This window comes from Oxyura jamaicensis, chromosome Z (genome assembly GCF_011077185.1).
Source record: "Oxyura jamaicensis isolate SHBP4307 breed ruddy duck chromosome Z, BPBGC_Ojam_1.0, whole genome shotgun sequence".
Classification (NCBI taxonomy): domain Eukaryota; kingdom Metazoa; phylum Chordata; class Aves; order Anseriformes; family Anatidae; genus Oxyura; species Oxyura jamaicensis.
The window spans coordinates 1,041,940-1,054,986 of record NC_048926.1 but is presented as its reverse complement, the minus strand read 5'-3'; the positions used below and the strand labels follow the sequence as shown (position 1 = coordinate 1,054,986).

The following is a 13,047-nucleotide window of genomic DNA, read 5'->3' as shown; positions in this document are numbered from 1 at the left end:
AGACTTGTAGCTTTTAACTTTTCTTCCCAGCCTGAAGGTTCATGCTTGTTAATAAACTGGTGGATCCTGATAGTTCTGCAGCCTGGAGAACAGACAACAGATGGTCCAGCCTTGGCATTCAGCATTATTCCTTCTGTACCTTTCAGGAATTCAAGAGATTCTTATTTTAGAAACAGCTCTTCTCCTTCACGGCTGGGCATTGGTCATCTCCTCCATCCCCTTCTCCGTTACGCTTCAGCAAAGTGGATGCATGCGGCAGAAAGAAAGATCCTACTCCTCAGACTGGAAATTCTGTTATTTGTATTATTTTTGCAGTATTTTCCTAATATTCTTCAAATTTTCATGAGTGAAACCACACAAAAAAAAGGGAGAGAGGGTAGGCAGGGCAGTAAGCGTTCTCCATCAGCTGACCTTACACACCCATGAGACGATCTGCCCAGCCAGCAGAGCAGTGCCTGCACCCACTGAATCCTGAGGACATTCCAGAACCGGTCCGCTGAAGTGTGGGCAGCCATCGCTCGGTGATATCATTCAGGAAAAAACTGCACCGGCTCTCACATGCCATTGCTTGCTTACTGCAGTCGGCGAGGTTTCGGTTCTAATGCCCGGACAAGGCATTTTGAACTCGTTTCTCACTTACTTTGGGTATTGCAAGCCCTTTCCAATACAGGAAGATCGAAAGAAAACCGAGAAGCGGCGAAGAAAAGGCAAGTTTGGGGATGAAATCTGAACGTCACGTGCAGACAGACCCCGGGTGCCACGCGAGCACCGGGGGCAGCAGCACGTCCTGCTAGCTCCTAGCAGCGCTAAGCAGAAGGATGCGGGGATTTTACAGCAAAAGGGGCTCCTGAATTAGTAAAGAGCCACTGCAGTTGTTTTGGAGCAGGTGAAGGCTGAGTTAGGCGTGCGACCTTCTGTACTCACCTTTCTGGCTAGTGCCACTGAAATCAGGAGGTCGGGCACCTGCCCAAATCGATGCCTTTCGCTATGCTAAACAAGCCTTGTTTTCCAAACACAGAAATAGACCGCTTCCCCATATTACTCATTTCTTTTCTCCTGGCAGATTTGAACGGTGGGAAGCTCTGAGTATGAAGGAGGCCGTTAAACTCTTTCAATACTTTCCCCAAGTAAGAAGCTGCCGCACTCAGAAAAAGGAAGCCTAGCGCTCTTCGTGAGCAAAATGAATTTAAACACATGATTAATATTGCCACCGAAATTAAACAGAAAGTGTCTTTTAAAAAAATCAATTGTCTTGAAACAAAGCACGGACTTCAGGCTATTGATAGTATTTTTAGACTCAGACTTTCTCTGGAGACTTAAAAGTATGCAAATGCCAAGTGCACGGAGGCGCACACACACACGCTATACCTTTGTATTACATTGGCATTTTATTATTTAATTAAACTACTCTTATTTTCCTAGCTCACGCATGCTTCCCTTGAGACGGCTTTGCTGTTAGCCTGCTGGCCTTGACTTCCAGCCAAAAACAATTCAGAAACAAAAAGGGACAACAAATCATATTTTCACAGACATTTTTATCCCTCAATACAACCTTGTTTTCACACAACATCATACAGATTCTATGAAAACTATAATTTATTGCAGTAGCCATCCAAAGCTAGGGGCTGACACGAGCTCTGCGGTGTGTTTCCACGTTTGCAGTTACTCAAGTTTGGCTGCTAGGAAGGAGCCGCTCGGCCAAACACTGCAGCATTGTTGCGGAGGACAATAATCAATAGTTTGCAGCAGCTCGGGCCAGGGCAGTATTAGGTCAGCCCAAGTGCTGGCAGCCTCCAGTAACCGTATCCTGGCTAGCACAGCTCGGGCAGGAGCTTTAAAAGAGGCAGTGGCAAGCAGAGCCCGCGCTCGCAGCCCTCGCCGTGCGCGGCGGAGCCTGTCTCCAGGATGCCCAACCTGAACGCGCGACCCTCATTTCTCAGAGTATTTATCACAACCTCTCTGCTGAGCAGACTTCCACTTACCTGGTGGCAACCCTGTAAATTCGAATCTCTTCCATACGACGAGTACGAGCCCCTTTCTGTTTTACCTGTTAAGAAAAGAGAAGACAAATAGATGTGTAAGGGGTACCAACAGACACGAACAGCGTCTCTAAGCGCTGGATACGACACTCCCCACGTTCCCCGGTGCTGTTTACATATGTAAAATAGGCACTGCTGGCGGCGCAATGTATGGAGGCAGCAGAAAGGGATTAAGGCTTTCTCCAGCCGAGGATGGCAACGTGCAATAAACTTCCTAACCCCCGCGGCACTGCTCCACGCACCTCCGGGCACCGGGCTGCCGAGGGCCCCCGCTCTGCCCCGTGCCGAGTGCTGTCCCTCTCCTCTCCATGGGGCACCTGCACAGCCCCTCCATCGAGCCCTGGACCGGGGAAATTCCTTCCCCGAGCCGGCCGCCGATGGGTCTGGCACCTGGCAGCCGCACGCCGGGCTGGAAATTCGCCACTCGCTGCCCAAGTTGCGGCCGCCCCAGCGGCGCGGGGACTTGAACGGGGGCCGACGGCTGCCGAGACGCTCTGCCAGCCCCAAGCAGCCCTTCCCTCTCTCTCCTTTTATTTTTTTTTTCCCCCAAGGAAGGCTTTAAAACACGGCTCTGATGGCCTGACGTGCAGCACTGGTACGGTTACGCCATGTTTACAAAGGAAAATAAAGGGGCTTTCAGGTGGGAACGGCCAGGCTCGAGCAGAATTGCGAAGGGAAGAGGTGGCTTCTGCAGAGCATTAAGTCACGGCTGAGTAGCACTACACCACGTGCTAGTGAGACAAAGAGCAGTCAAGAGGGCTGATACAAAACATATTGACACTAAAAGACCACCCTTACGGCGAGGATAATCACGGCGGGGGGAGGTATCATCTCACCAAACACCCGTCAAAAATCACTCGTGACATCGAGGTTGTTAGGGCAGGCTGGAGCACCGAAAGTACCCCGTGCCGTGGCAGGATGGGACGCTGGCCCCATGCATCCCAGTGGCACCCTGTGCGCTGCTCCTGACGAACCCACACCCCAAGGCATGGCCCCAACACCGTCGTGTCACCCGCTCAACATCTCCAGCAAGCCTCGGACCGTGCCAGCGGCAGCAATTCCCCAAGCCAGGGGCACGGGGGACGGAGGCAGCCCAGCGAGAGGACGCGGGGCTACCGGCACACCCGCGCCCCGGCAGCGCCGCTGCTGGCACTTCCCAGCGCCTTCCCCGGTTCCCGCAGAGCCCACGGGGAGGCAGGCCGACAGACAAAGGCCGGGGGAGCTCACGGCAGTTCCCAGAGCACCGAGCACAGCTCCTAGGCGGCCGAGCACACCTCCTCGCGAGCCACAGCAGGCGCTCGGCTGGGGACGGCCGCGAGGCTCGCTCACCCCTCAGAGGCACCGCGGAGAAAGCCTGGCTCTGGGGCTGGCCGGGAACAAAACCCTGCCGATCCCCCGTAACAATCTGAGGCTGGAGCTTCCTTTTGTTGTTTGCCCGTCCCGCTGCCCGTTGTTTGGCTGTTACTGCTTTTGTTGGTCGCCACGTAAACTCCTGGCTGGAACACGGGGACCTCCACAATTTATTCGCAATTCATAGGCCGTTTGCACCCGTAATAACTTTTGCAAGCACTTGTATCTGGCTACCGGGAAATGATGGATCACCCACTCCACAGCCCCCCTCGGGTTCCGAGCACGGGAAGCCACCGCAGAGATAATTCAAGATGGAAATGACAAGGAAATTCTAATCGGGAGCCCGATGCCGAGACCTGCCAACAGAATGGCTCGCTGGCACGCCCGCCGCCCCGAGAGGGCCGGGAAGGGGCGGCGAGGGCAGGGGGAGAAACGGCAGCCCCACGAGGCGAGCGGGGCGAGGGGGCCGAGGCCAGGCGGTGCCGCGAGGGGCTCTCACCGCTCCTGCCGCCGCTGCCCGGCTCTCGGCAGCCCCCGTTCCATCGGATCAGACACAGGCAGCCTCGGCTTAATTTCAGTTGTTAAAAAATATTTATCCCGATACAAAAATAAACCCGCTGCAAATTACAAGTTGTCAGGGTTAAAATCTACTTCTATTTGTGTGGGGGAGGATAAGAGAACAGCATAGACATGAATCATTCTCAGTAATTTGAGTGTTTCCATGACATCAATGGGCACTCGTCCAGGACTCTGTCGAAGTCTGTGAGGTACCAAAGCGGCACAGCAGCCAGCAGGAGATTGACTTTTTTTTTTTTAGGATTATGCTCCTTGTAAAGATTTCATCTCCAGCATCCACTTTTACCACCAAACCGAAAGCTTTGGAGATCATGAGTGAGCACATCTCCTTCGGCGAGTGTAAGCCTTTAACTGGATCGTGTTGGTGCTGTCCCCGCGCGCAGCCAGGAATCTGCCTGCTCTCTTAAGAATAAATAACCAAAATTCACAAAAAAGTCAAGAAGCCGTTACAAAGCTACACGCACACAGATTTTCACCATCATCTGTAATTATGGAATTATCATACTTTTTTGTACCGACACTTCGTTTCGGGGGGGGGGCGGGGGCGGGCAGGGGGGGATATCTTTTGTATAAACTGTCCGTTTAAAATTAGCTACAGTCTTGATGTTGATTTTCTGCTTAAAATTCACTGGCACATTTGTTTCAGATAATAAAATTTGCCGGAGTGCTGCTAATATGCAAGAGTAGGCTCTTTAAGCAACTATTTGTGCTCGCAGATACAAAAGCTTCCCCTGAATTTCTGCGTTTACTGTACATTATGCATCGTTTTCAGCCGCCTGAGCGCCGCAGCCTGCGCTCTGCGTTTTCCGAGGTTTGCGAGAGCTAAAGATTCTCTCTCCCCCCTTCCTCTTTTTTTTTTTTTTTTTAAATGTTTTAAAAAAGAGAGAGCGTCTACAGCGATGTAGACACCCGACGCATTCACTGCGGAATTTTCGAGACAACCCTCTAGTACTAGAATGCGGCAGCCGCTGCGGATATTTTTTGGCACAAAGACAATGGTGGCAGTGCCAAGCCCCATGGCTAAAACTACTCAAAAGAGGCATAAGGGTAGCATTAATCGTTCGAGTCTTTTACTGCATGGAGTACTGCTGTCCATATTTTAAAACCTAAAAGTACCCGTTAGTAATATTTGTTGTAAGCCAGGAAAGGAGAAGGGGAAAAAAAGAAAAAAAAAGGAAAGAAAAAAAAAAGGGAGCTTGAAATACAGACGAATACCGAGCCCAGGCAGCCGTCGGATTCATTTTTTTCTACCTAGAGGACCAAATGCTGAACCGTGCCGTTTGTTCCCAGCCCTCCACAAAACACATATCCTCCCGTGCCTTTACGATCTGACAATCGAATCAAAGCCTCGTGGAAGAAGTTGACCTACAAAGGGTGGTTAATAACTTCCAAGTACGCGCTCACGCTGGAGGTGATGCACAGAAGGCATTTTGGGTGTCATCGGAGGCAGCAACTTCGGGGTGCAAATAGATGGATCTGTACACGTAGCCCATTAATTGGCACAATGCATGCCAATCACGGGAGAGACAAAGAGCTCCACGCAGCTCCTGGGCCCTGACAAACACACTGAGTCTCACGTCCGTGCTCTCTCCCCACTCCAAGAAAAGGACGCTGCTTATCGTCGCCACGCTAAACCGACTGCTTGGGAAATATTTCCCTCACATTTTTGTTTAACTGCAAAAAAATAAATAGAAATTAAAGCAGCCCGGGATCACCAATCAATCAATAACGAAGCCTCTCGCCTTTCCGTGGCGCGCTTTGAAAAATTAATCAGATTAAGTAGAAAATTCAAGCAACTTCCCGGGCACAAATGCCAGTCATCCGGTTCCCCGCTCTGCTCTCCCCTGCCCTGGGAGCCAGGGCACCTTGTCTTTTTTTGGGTAGGCAGAATGAGAGGCATGAGGCAACTCTTTCCATCTGCAGAGAAAAAGGAAGTGAAGCTATTGCTATAAATGCCTTGAATTCAATGTTTACATTGATTTCATGTTTGACATCTTTTTTTTAGAGATGAGTTCAACCAGAATGTTCTAATTCAGGTTTCCGATGCCCTACATTTGGGGTTTAGTTCTTGGTTAGGCTGAAGAATGAAAACCTGTCTGGGAAAAAAAATGCATCAAGGATTGAAATTGTAATGGCTCCAAAGGCGGGTCTGTTCGCATCTGCAATTTTCCGTAACCTATCTCATATTTTGCTACTGCATTTCTAACACAATTCCGAATTAATTCTCGTTCCTTCCGATGTCCAAGGGTCTCGGGCGCGTGCTGAAGGAGGACCGACCGATCCCCTTCAGGGAATGGCAAATTCGGGGAGCACTCACTGCTGAAGCGAGACCGAGCACGAGGAACACAGAGCTTGGGGCAGATTTGGAAAAAAAAAAAGTTCTGAGGAACTGAAGAATGGGCTGAACTTCCCAGATCCGCGTTCGTCTTTCTCTAATGAACAGACCAGCAGCTGCAGCAGGGCTTATTTGCAGCATTATGACCACCGGCAACAGCTGACTTCAGCCTTACCTACAGCTCCTGCGCTCGGCATTGTTGCACGTTGGTTGCAGGAGGATGGAAGGGCTCGAACGCTACAGAGCCGAGGGCAGGACTCCTCTCCGTGCCCACGCGCGTGCGAGACCACCACCTCCGCTCTCTGAATTTGCCATGAGGACTGGCTTTGCACAGCAGCTTTTGTCTCTGACATCCAGATTAGCAGGACTGTCGGCTTTTTTTTTTTTAATTTATTTCTTGCCTCCGAGATTTGAAATCAAGACAAAATCAAGCTTAAGGAAATCAAGCTCAAATTTGTATTGCACTATGAATTATCCTAGGAAAAAAAGAAAAAAATGAAAATAATAAAAAAAAAACCTCTTTATGAGCTATTGTATATTATATATCCACACACACCTGCGAGCACCTCACTCTCAGGGAGATGCATACATGCACCCTGTGCGCCCCGGGAATATTCTCCTGGGCTTTGCAATCTTTTGACCTTGACAAAGTAGCCCTCCCGTGTTCTCTTTGGAGGAGCCAGCAGGTAATTTCTTTATTTTCTCAGAACTTCTGCGTACTATGTTCATTAAAAAAAAATTAAATACGTAAATTAAAAATAAATAAAAAAAAAGAATGCTTTGAGTATTAAATGAGGGTTTTTTTGGACTCAGTTTCAGGCTACCGGGGCTGAGCAGTAGCTGCTGAAGCTGGGGGTACGGGCGCAATCTCTCCTCTGCCAACATTTACACAGCAGAGTTACTTAGCTCGGCTCAGTTAGTAACTCGGGCTTGACCTAGGTTATGTACACATATTTCTCCAACAGTAATGCGCTTCCTGGTATAGGATATACAGTCAAAATATCCTATTTATTTCGGCGCGGTTCTGAACAGCGTAGTTTACATCACAAAGCATCGCACCCGATGGTAATGGAAGTATCATGTTAATGAGCTAGTTCTGCTTTGTGCTCCCTGTGAAGTACAGACAATGAGAAAGGAATCTAATAGATTTTAAACAAAGTTTGTGCAAGAACGGGCGCGATATAGCGCAAATGGCACAGCAACCGATCTAGGGGAGCACCATAAATTAGACGCAAAGCTAAGGGACGGCATTAATCCCAATAATTTTAGGGGCATCATACCCCAAAGCGTAGCACAATGCCAGGAGAAAGAGATCTGCTTGACATGGAAGAGGATTTTTCCACTTACACGGATGTGCAGTAAACAGTAATGGTTTTTAAAGAGACGTTACGATGCCAGAGCAAGAGCTATTACAGAAGGAGATTTCTTTCTTTTTTTTAAACAATACCATCAAAATGCAAAGGAAATTAAATCCTAAGACCTGTACTAAAACCATGCTAGGGATCCGACTCGAACAAGCGAACGCAAGGCGATCCAGAGCAGAAGTGGTGCTTATCCCCGACTCCCCTCACCGCCCTGGTGCTCCCGATAAATAGGCAGGGTTCATTCCCAAACACCCCTAGGGCCAAACTCCTTCCTCTTCGCAGCCCTGGCCGTGTGCTCGTGTGCCCGTGCATACCACTTATTATATTAACAGTGATCAGCGCTGCCTTGAATGAAGACTTGGCGCCACGGCCCCGCGCACGCCGCCGCGCTCCCCAGCTGTGCTCCCCGCGAGCTCTGCACCCTGGGATGGGGCAGCCCCGACCCCGCCGGCCCCTCCGCGCTCCCCTCTCTGCATATTCAGTTACGAGAGCAATTTTTTTTTGTCACTGATCTGGGTTCATGAAATGTTGGCCCCAAATCAAAAGACTGAGGCAAATTGCTCCGTCTATTTCTGTAACCTACCAAATAATAGCATCTATCGCAGGGCAGGGTGTGATTTCTCTGTTTGCGTGCTTTTAAAACAAAATAGCTGCGGCAAAACTATATTTGAAACAATAAGAACGTGAAGCCAGAGCACCAAAGATCACATTCTGCCAGATACACATAAACCAGTCCCTTAGTCCTCGTCTAGTCCCACCGAAATCCATGCGAAGATTACCGCGCTGGGCTACAAGAACGTTTGACACGGATGCTGATTTGCCTTCGCCATACGGCGTCATTACAGGGGCCAAATGCGGTCTAATCCGGAAATACGAGCACATCACACGCTCTGCAACAGGTTTTCAGCACCTGGAAATTAAAGACAGGGCACGGAGGTATTGCCATTTCAGGGCCATCCGTACAACCGGGCAGCGGATGGATAATATCGCACTCTTTGGGCAAGGAACATCGGTTGATGTCTTTGACATCACGCGCATGCACTAATTGAGACCAGAATCAGAAATGGTCATGCTTAAAGTCGGTATTTAAACAAAACGATGTTTATTTCAATGTTGTGAGAAGAAATATGCAACGAGTTCAGGAAACCTTAGAGAATCCTCCCCATCGTGGCCACCGCCTGTGTCCCGCTCATCCCACCCGACATGCTCGGCAGTGAACGGCCGGGCACCCAAACCCCGAAGCCGTGGAGCAGAACATTCATGGGAAGGGATCCTTCACTTAGCACCAAGATGCCTCTGACTCTGTAAACATCCCGAGCCTCCCTTCCTTTTCCTATGTGCACGGAATTTAAGTTTAGAGGAAATAATTACGATCATCTAAGCCTGAACACCTGTATAATTCGGGAAATAATAGGCACATTTATTTTGGAGAGAAGCAAAACTCTAAGAAAACCTACTCGCTGTGATTTACCCTTCTCGTTCTTGGAGCATGCAATAGCCAAAAAATGGGCAGGGGATGAAGGCAGGCATTACAGAACCAAAAAAACCCCTAAACATTACACAACACTGAAGAATCCGAGTAACAACGAGGGGCAGCATTTCATAAAGATACGAGACAAATAAAAACACGTTGCAATAATGCTGCAGACCTGAAAGCAATATCTAAGAATTGAATGTAAAGCGCTGGATGTTGTTTTATCCTAAGTAAGCCTCCCAGAGCTATTTCAAATTGAAATATACCGCGGGGCGATCCCTCATCATTTGTTCAGGGACCGGTTCAGGAGATCCTTATCGGGTATCTGGAAACCTGGGTTTTCACTCAAGCATGAAAACAGAATCACTTTAAAACAAGTTAGATAAGGATCTGAGGCCATGAAAGACACCGAATTGAAAGAGGACAATAAACCTTCCCACGGCCAAGCCTGGGCTCTAAATCTTCGCTCTGTAAACCACCCCCTATCTGGTAGCGTTTATTAAAAGGCTACTAAAACAAACCATGTTGGACAAGAGCAAGGATAAAGAGATCAAAAGCCTTATCTTCCAGGCTGGGGGTCAAACCTGCACCTCCCCACGATAAACAAAGACCCTGCTCGTCAGGCGGCCGCGGCCCTCCGAGCGCCGGGGGACTCGGCCCCTCGGTCCTCGCGCGGCCCAGCGCCAGGCCACCGCGCTGCCCGCACCCGGCACGGCCGGCGCCGCACTCGCCACCGCAGCATCCTCTGCGAGCCCCGGAGGAGGGCACAGGTGACGGTCACGAGAAGGCCCTGGCCCATTTCAAAACTCCGATCGCAAAGACAAGCGGTGACTGGCTAATACAGATGTCTCCGCAGCGGTTCTCTCCCTTTTCTCCCCCGTTTTCCCAGGCTCTCTGCACACCCAGGCAGCGCCGAGCCTGTAACTCCACGTTAGACCATGAAACACTCACTGACACATTCCCACTTCAGCGTTAGTTATTTGCAATACTGTTCGGTACGGGAAATTTTAGGGAAAAAAAATAGCATTTATTTTGGGGATAAGTTTGATGGTTTAAAACCAAATTGGATGGGGTAATTTGGACTGGCTAGGCAGGCAAAACAGACTACGAGCTTCTTTAGCCTATGGCAAAACCCTCCGCGTGGAATGAATGCGGTGAATATACTGCAACGGCATGAAATACCCACCGCTCTCCAGTCGGTACTATCCAGCAGAGGGCATGCATACCCTAACAAGCTTGGTACACTCGAGACCTAACGTTTCCTCAACGTTTCGGGAACATTTGGGGCTGAGAATACAGGCAAACTCATAGCATCAGTACACACGCTCTCCAGCAGCGCCAGAGCAAAAATGATCAAGCTGTCTCACGCAAACTACTCCAGAAAGGGTGATTCCTATGCGGAAAAAATCCCTTGAGAGAGGGACTTCTCCCCGCTCCCGGGTGATGATTTAGCTTCAAATTTTCCACTCCTGGAGGCAAAGACAATAACACTCATGTGAAAAAAATTATTGTTCCCCAATACCAACTTCTCACGTGAAAGGAGCGCTACGCTGAACAGCATCATCCAGATTTATGGTATTTGTTTCCTGTAGGTGAAATTCTGGCTGCACTAATACTAAAGAGAGCTGAGCATCGTGGGGTAGCTTTTATCCTAAATTCTTTAATTACTCCACAGAACCAGACAGCTACGCTACCAACAGTTTCCCTGTGTTTTATTCCGCTGGATTCAGATAAATTAAAAATAATAATAATCCCAGGGCAGAATTTGTCATTTGCCGTGCTTGTTTCCGAAACCGCTTGGTTCAGTTTGCATTGTAGAAAACTTCCTAGTGCCTGCTCCTGCTCCGGATTCCTCCCGTGGAAGCACTGCCCGCGCGGCTGCCGAATCCGGAGCGCCGCGTCCAGGTGGGTACAAGGGGAAGAACGCCCATGTCCTGCCGCAGGACCGCGTTAGGGTAATTAACTGCTCCGGGGCCAGCCGCAGAAACGATCGCTTCCAACCTTACCCTCTGCTTTCCAGCCCGGAGAGTAATGGCTCTTCAGGCTCCTTATCAGATAATATATTTTTTTAAGTTTCAGTGGCCTTGGGAGATGAACTTAATTTACAAGGTCTACGAGGCAGGCAGCTTAGGTTACATGTAGGTCACAATAAATAATACTCATCCCTTGGCCATCGCGAGCTGCGCCGCCGCTGCCTAAGTTGAAATGACAAGCCTTTATTATTCCTAAGCACTCGATTCTGAAACATTTGCACAATCTGTTAAGTCCAGACAAATTTAAATGGTTCTGACATGCAGCCTGCTAGGGTCAGTGACAGGGATAATGCCTCTTTACGTGGGTAAAATTTTGTGGCATATAGGTCACTCTCTTAAGGGGAATCAACTGCGTGTCTCTTCTTTGCATTTCCACCACAATCCTTCATCCTGCAGCCTGGAGCTGAGAGTGAAATGCAAGAAAGGAGCCGAACGCTCAAAGCAAAAATCTGCTTCCAGGACAATCCATTATATCTGACAAGTTAAATGTTCCATGGTAGACCATATGGCATCAGAGCAGGGCCGACGATGGAAGAGGGAAACTCAGCAAATGCATCACAATTAAGGAGTTTGACTATAGACTTTACTTTGATTTACTTTATTTTTTATTAAATTTTAGATATTGTAGCCTCTCAATTTTCATAGAGCCCTTCCCGAGCCTCTACCTTGTCTACCAAACTAGCTGCACGTGAACAGGTGGTGCACCAAAATTGTTTCCTCTCAAATCTCCTGGTCTTAGTTATTTGAAATAACTCCCGAGTAAGCTGGTTTTTATTCTGGGTAACTTTGCTAAGTGCACGACGCCTGTATTATTAACCAGCGTAAATGTTATTAGTAGCTTGTTAAAGACCAAAGAAAAAGTAAATAAGACAAAAAGATGAAAATTCATGCCTGCAGAGCCTTGCCGATAGGTTCCCAATGGAAGTGTCACCCCAGAGAACAACTCGGACACCTGACGGTGAGCGTTGGCAGACAGAAGTCATCCTGCCAAAAACCACCACATTTCCATGTTTCTCCCCAGGTTGGCCCTTATTTGGCAGGGAAGTTCCTGATAAGAGCACTGATGATCTAAAAGATGCTTTCCATCCTCAAGGTCCGTGCCTTTCCGACCTACATTGCAGAACGGCGGAACCCTCCGCACCCTACACGTGTTGGGCACCACCCAACATCGCGGCCATGCTTGTTCCACGCGCGCAGGCAGCCAGACCCACTTCGGAGCCATTACCAGGTAGGAGCCCACGGCTGCCGTGGCCCTTTTTTGTCCCGTTTTGATTCCCAAACGATATTCATGGATTTAGCGATGATGTGAATATAACAAATTAACCCTTTCCGCAAGCCACTCAGCGCCCATAATTACCCTCGTGGGAGGACGCTAATTCCCGAGCTCTTGGGAAGGAGCAGCCGTAACTAACCTGCTCCCCAGGGGACTGGGACATTCCCAAGGACCGGGAACACCTGCTGTGCCTCGCCCGTGGGTCTTCACTGCCATAAATAACAAAGGGACCGCCCAGAAGAAAAGCAGTGCAAACCTGCTGTGTATGACCAAGGTCCCCAATAAGCTGGAAACGCAATCCCGCCAGCATTAACCAGGATTTCCAGCAGTCCTTGCAAAGAATCTCCTCTGTACAAGATGACAGCACGACGTCTACCAGCATGTCGTCATTCCGCTCCAGTGTCACGCAGGTCTGCTCTGGTTCAGAAATACAACATGCAGAAATAACTGCGCAACCATTTTTGGGCAATGCCCTGGGGTCATGATGCAAAAATAAAGTAGGTAACCCAGAGCTACGTCCTTATTTAGGCATTTCACTAAAGCCTCGTAGCCAGGGGTACTGTAAATCCAAGGCACTGTCACTGCTGGTAGTGGAAGCTGCCG

General features: G+C 49.1%; 1 protein-coding gene across 18 annotated transcripts in view; it reads right to left on the bottom strand.

Annotated features, from left to right (window-relative positions):
- Window positions 1-13,047, bottom strand: part of TCF4 (transcription factor 4) — a 202,551-nt gene that overhangs the window by 101,700 nt on the left and 87,804 nt on the right. For all 18 annotated transcript variants that reach the window (XM_035310982.1, XM_035310981.1, XM_035310985.1 and 15 more), the window contains one exon: window positions 1,983-2,047. In XM_035310982.1, the coding sequence (XP_035166873.1) occupies window positions 1,983-2,047 (65 nt within the window). The remainder of the gene's footprint in view (window positions 1-1,982; window positions 2,048-13,047) is intronic.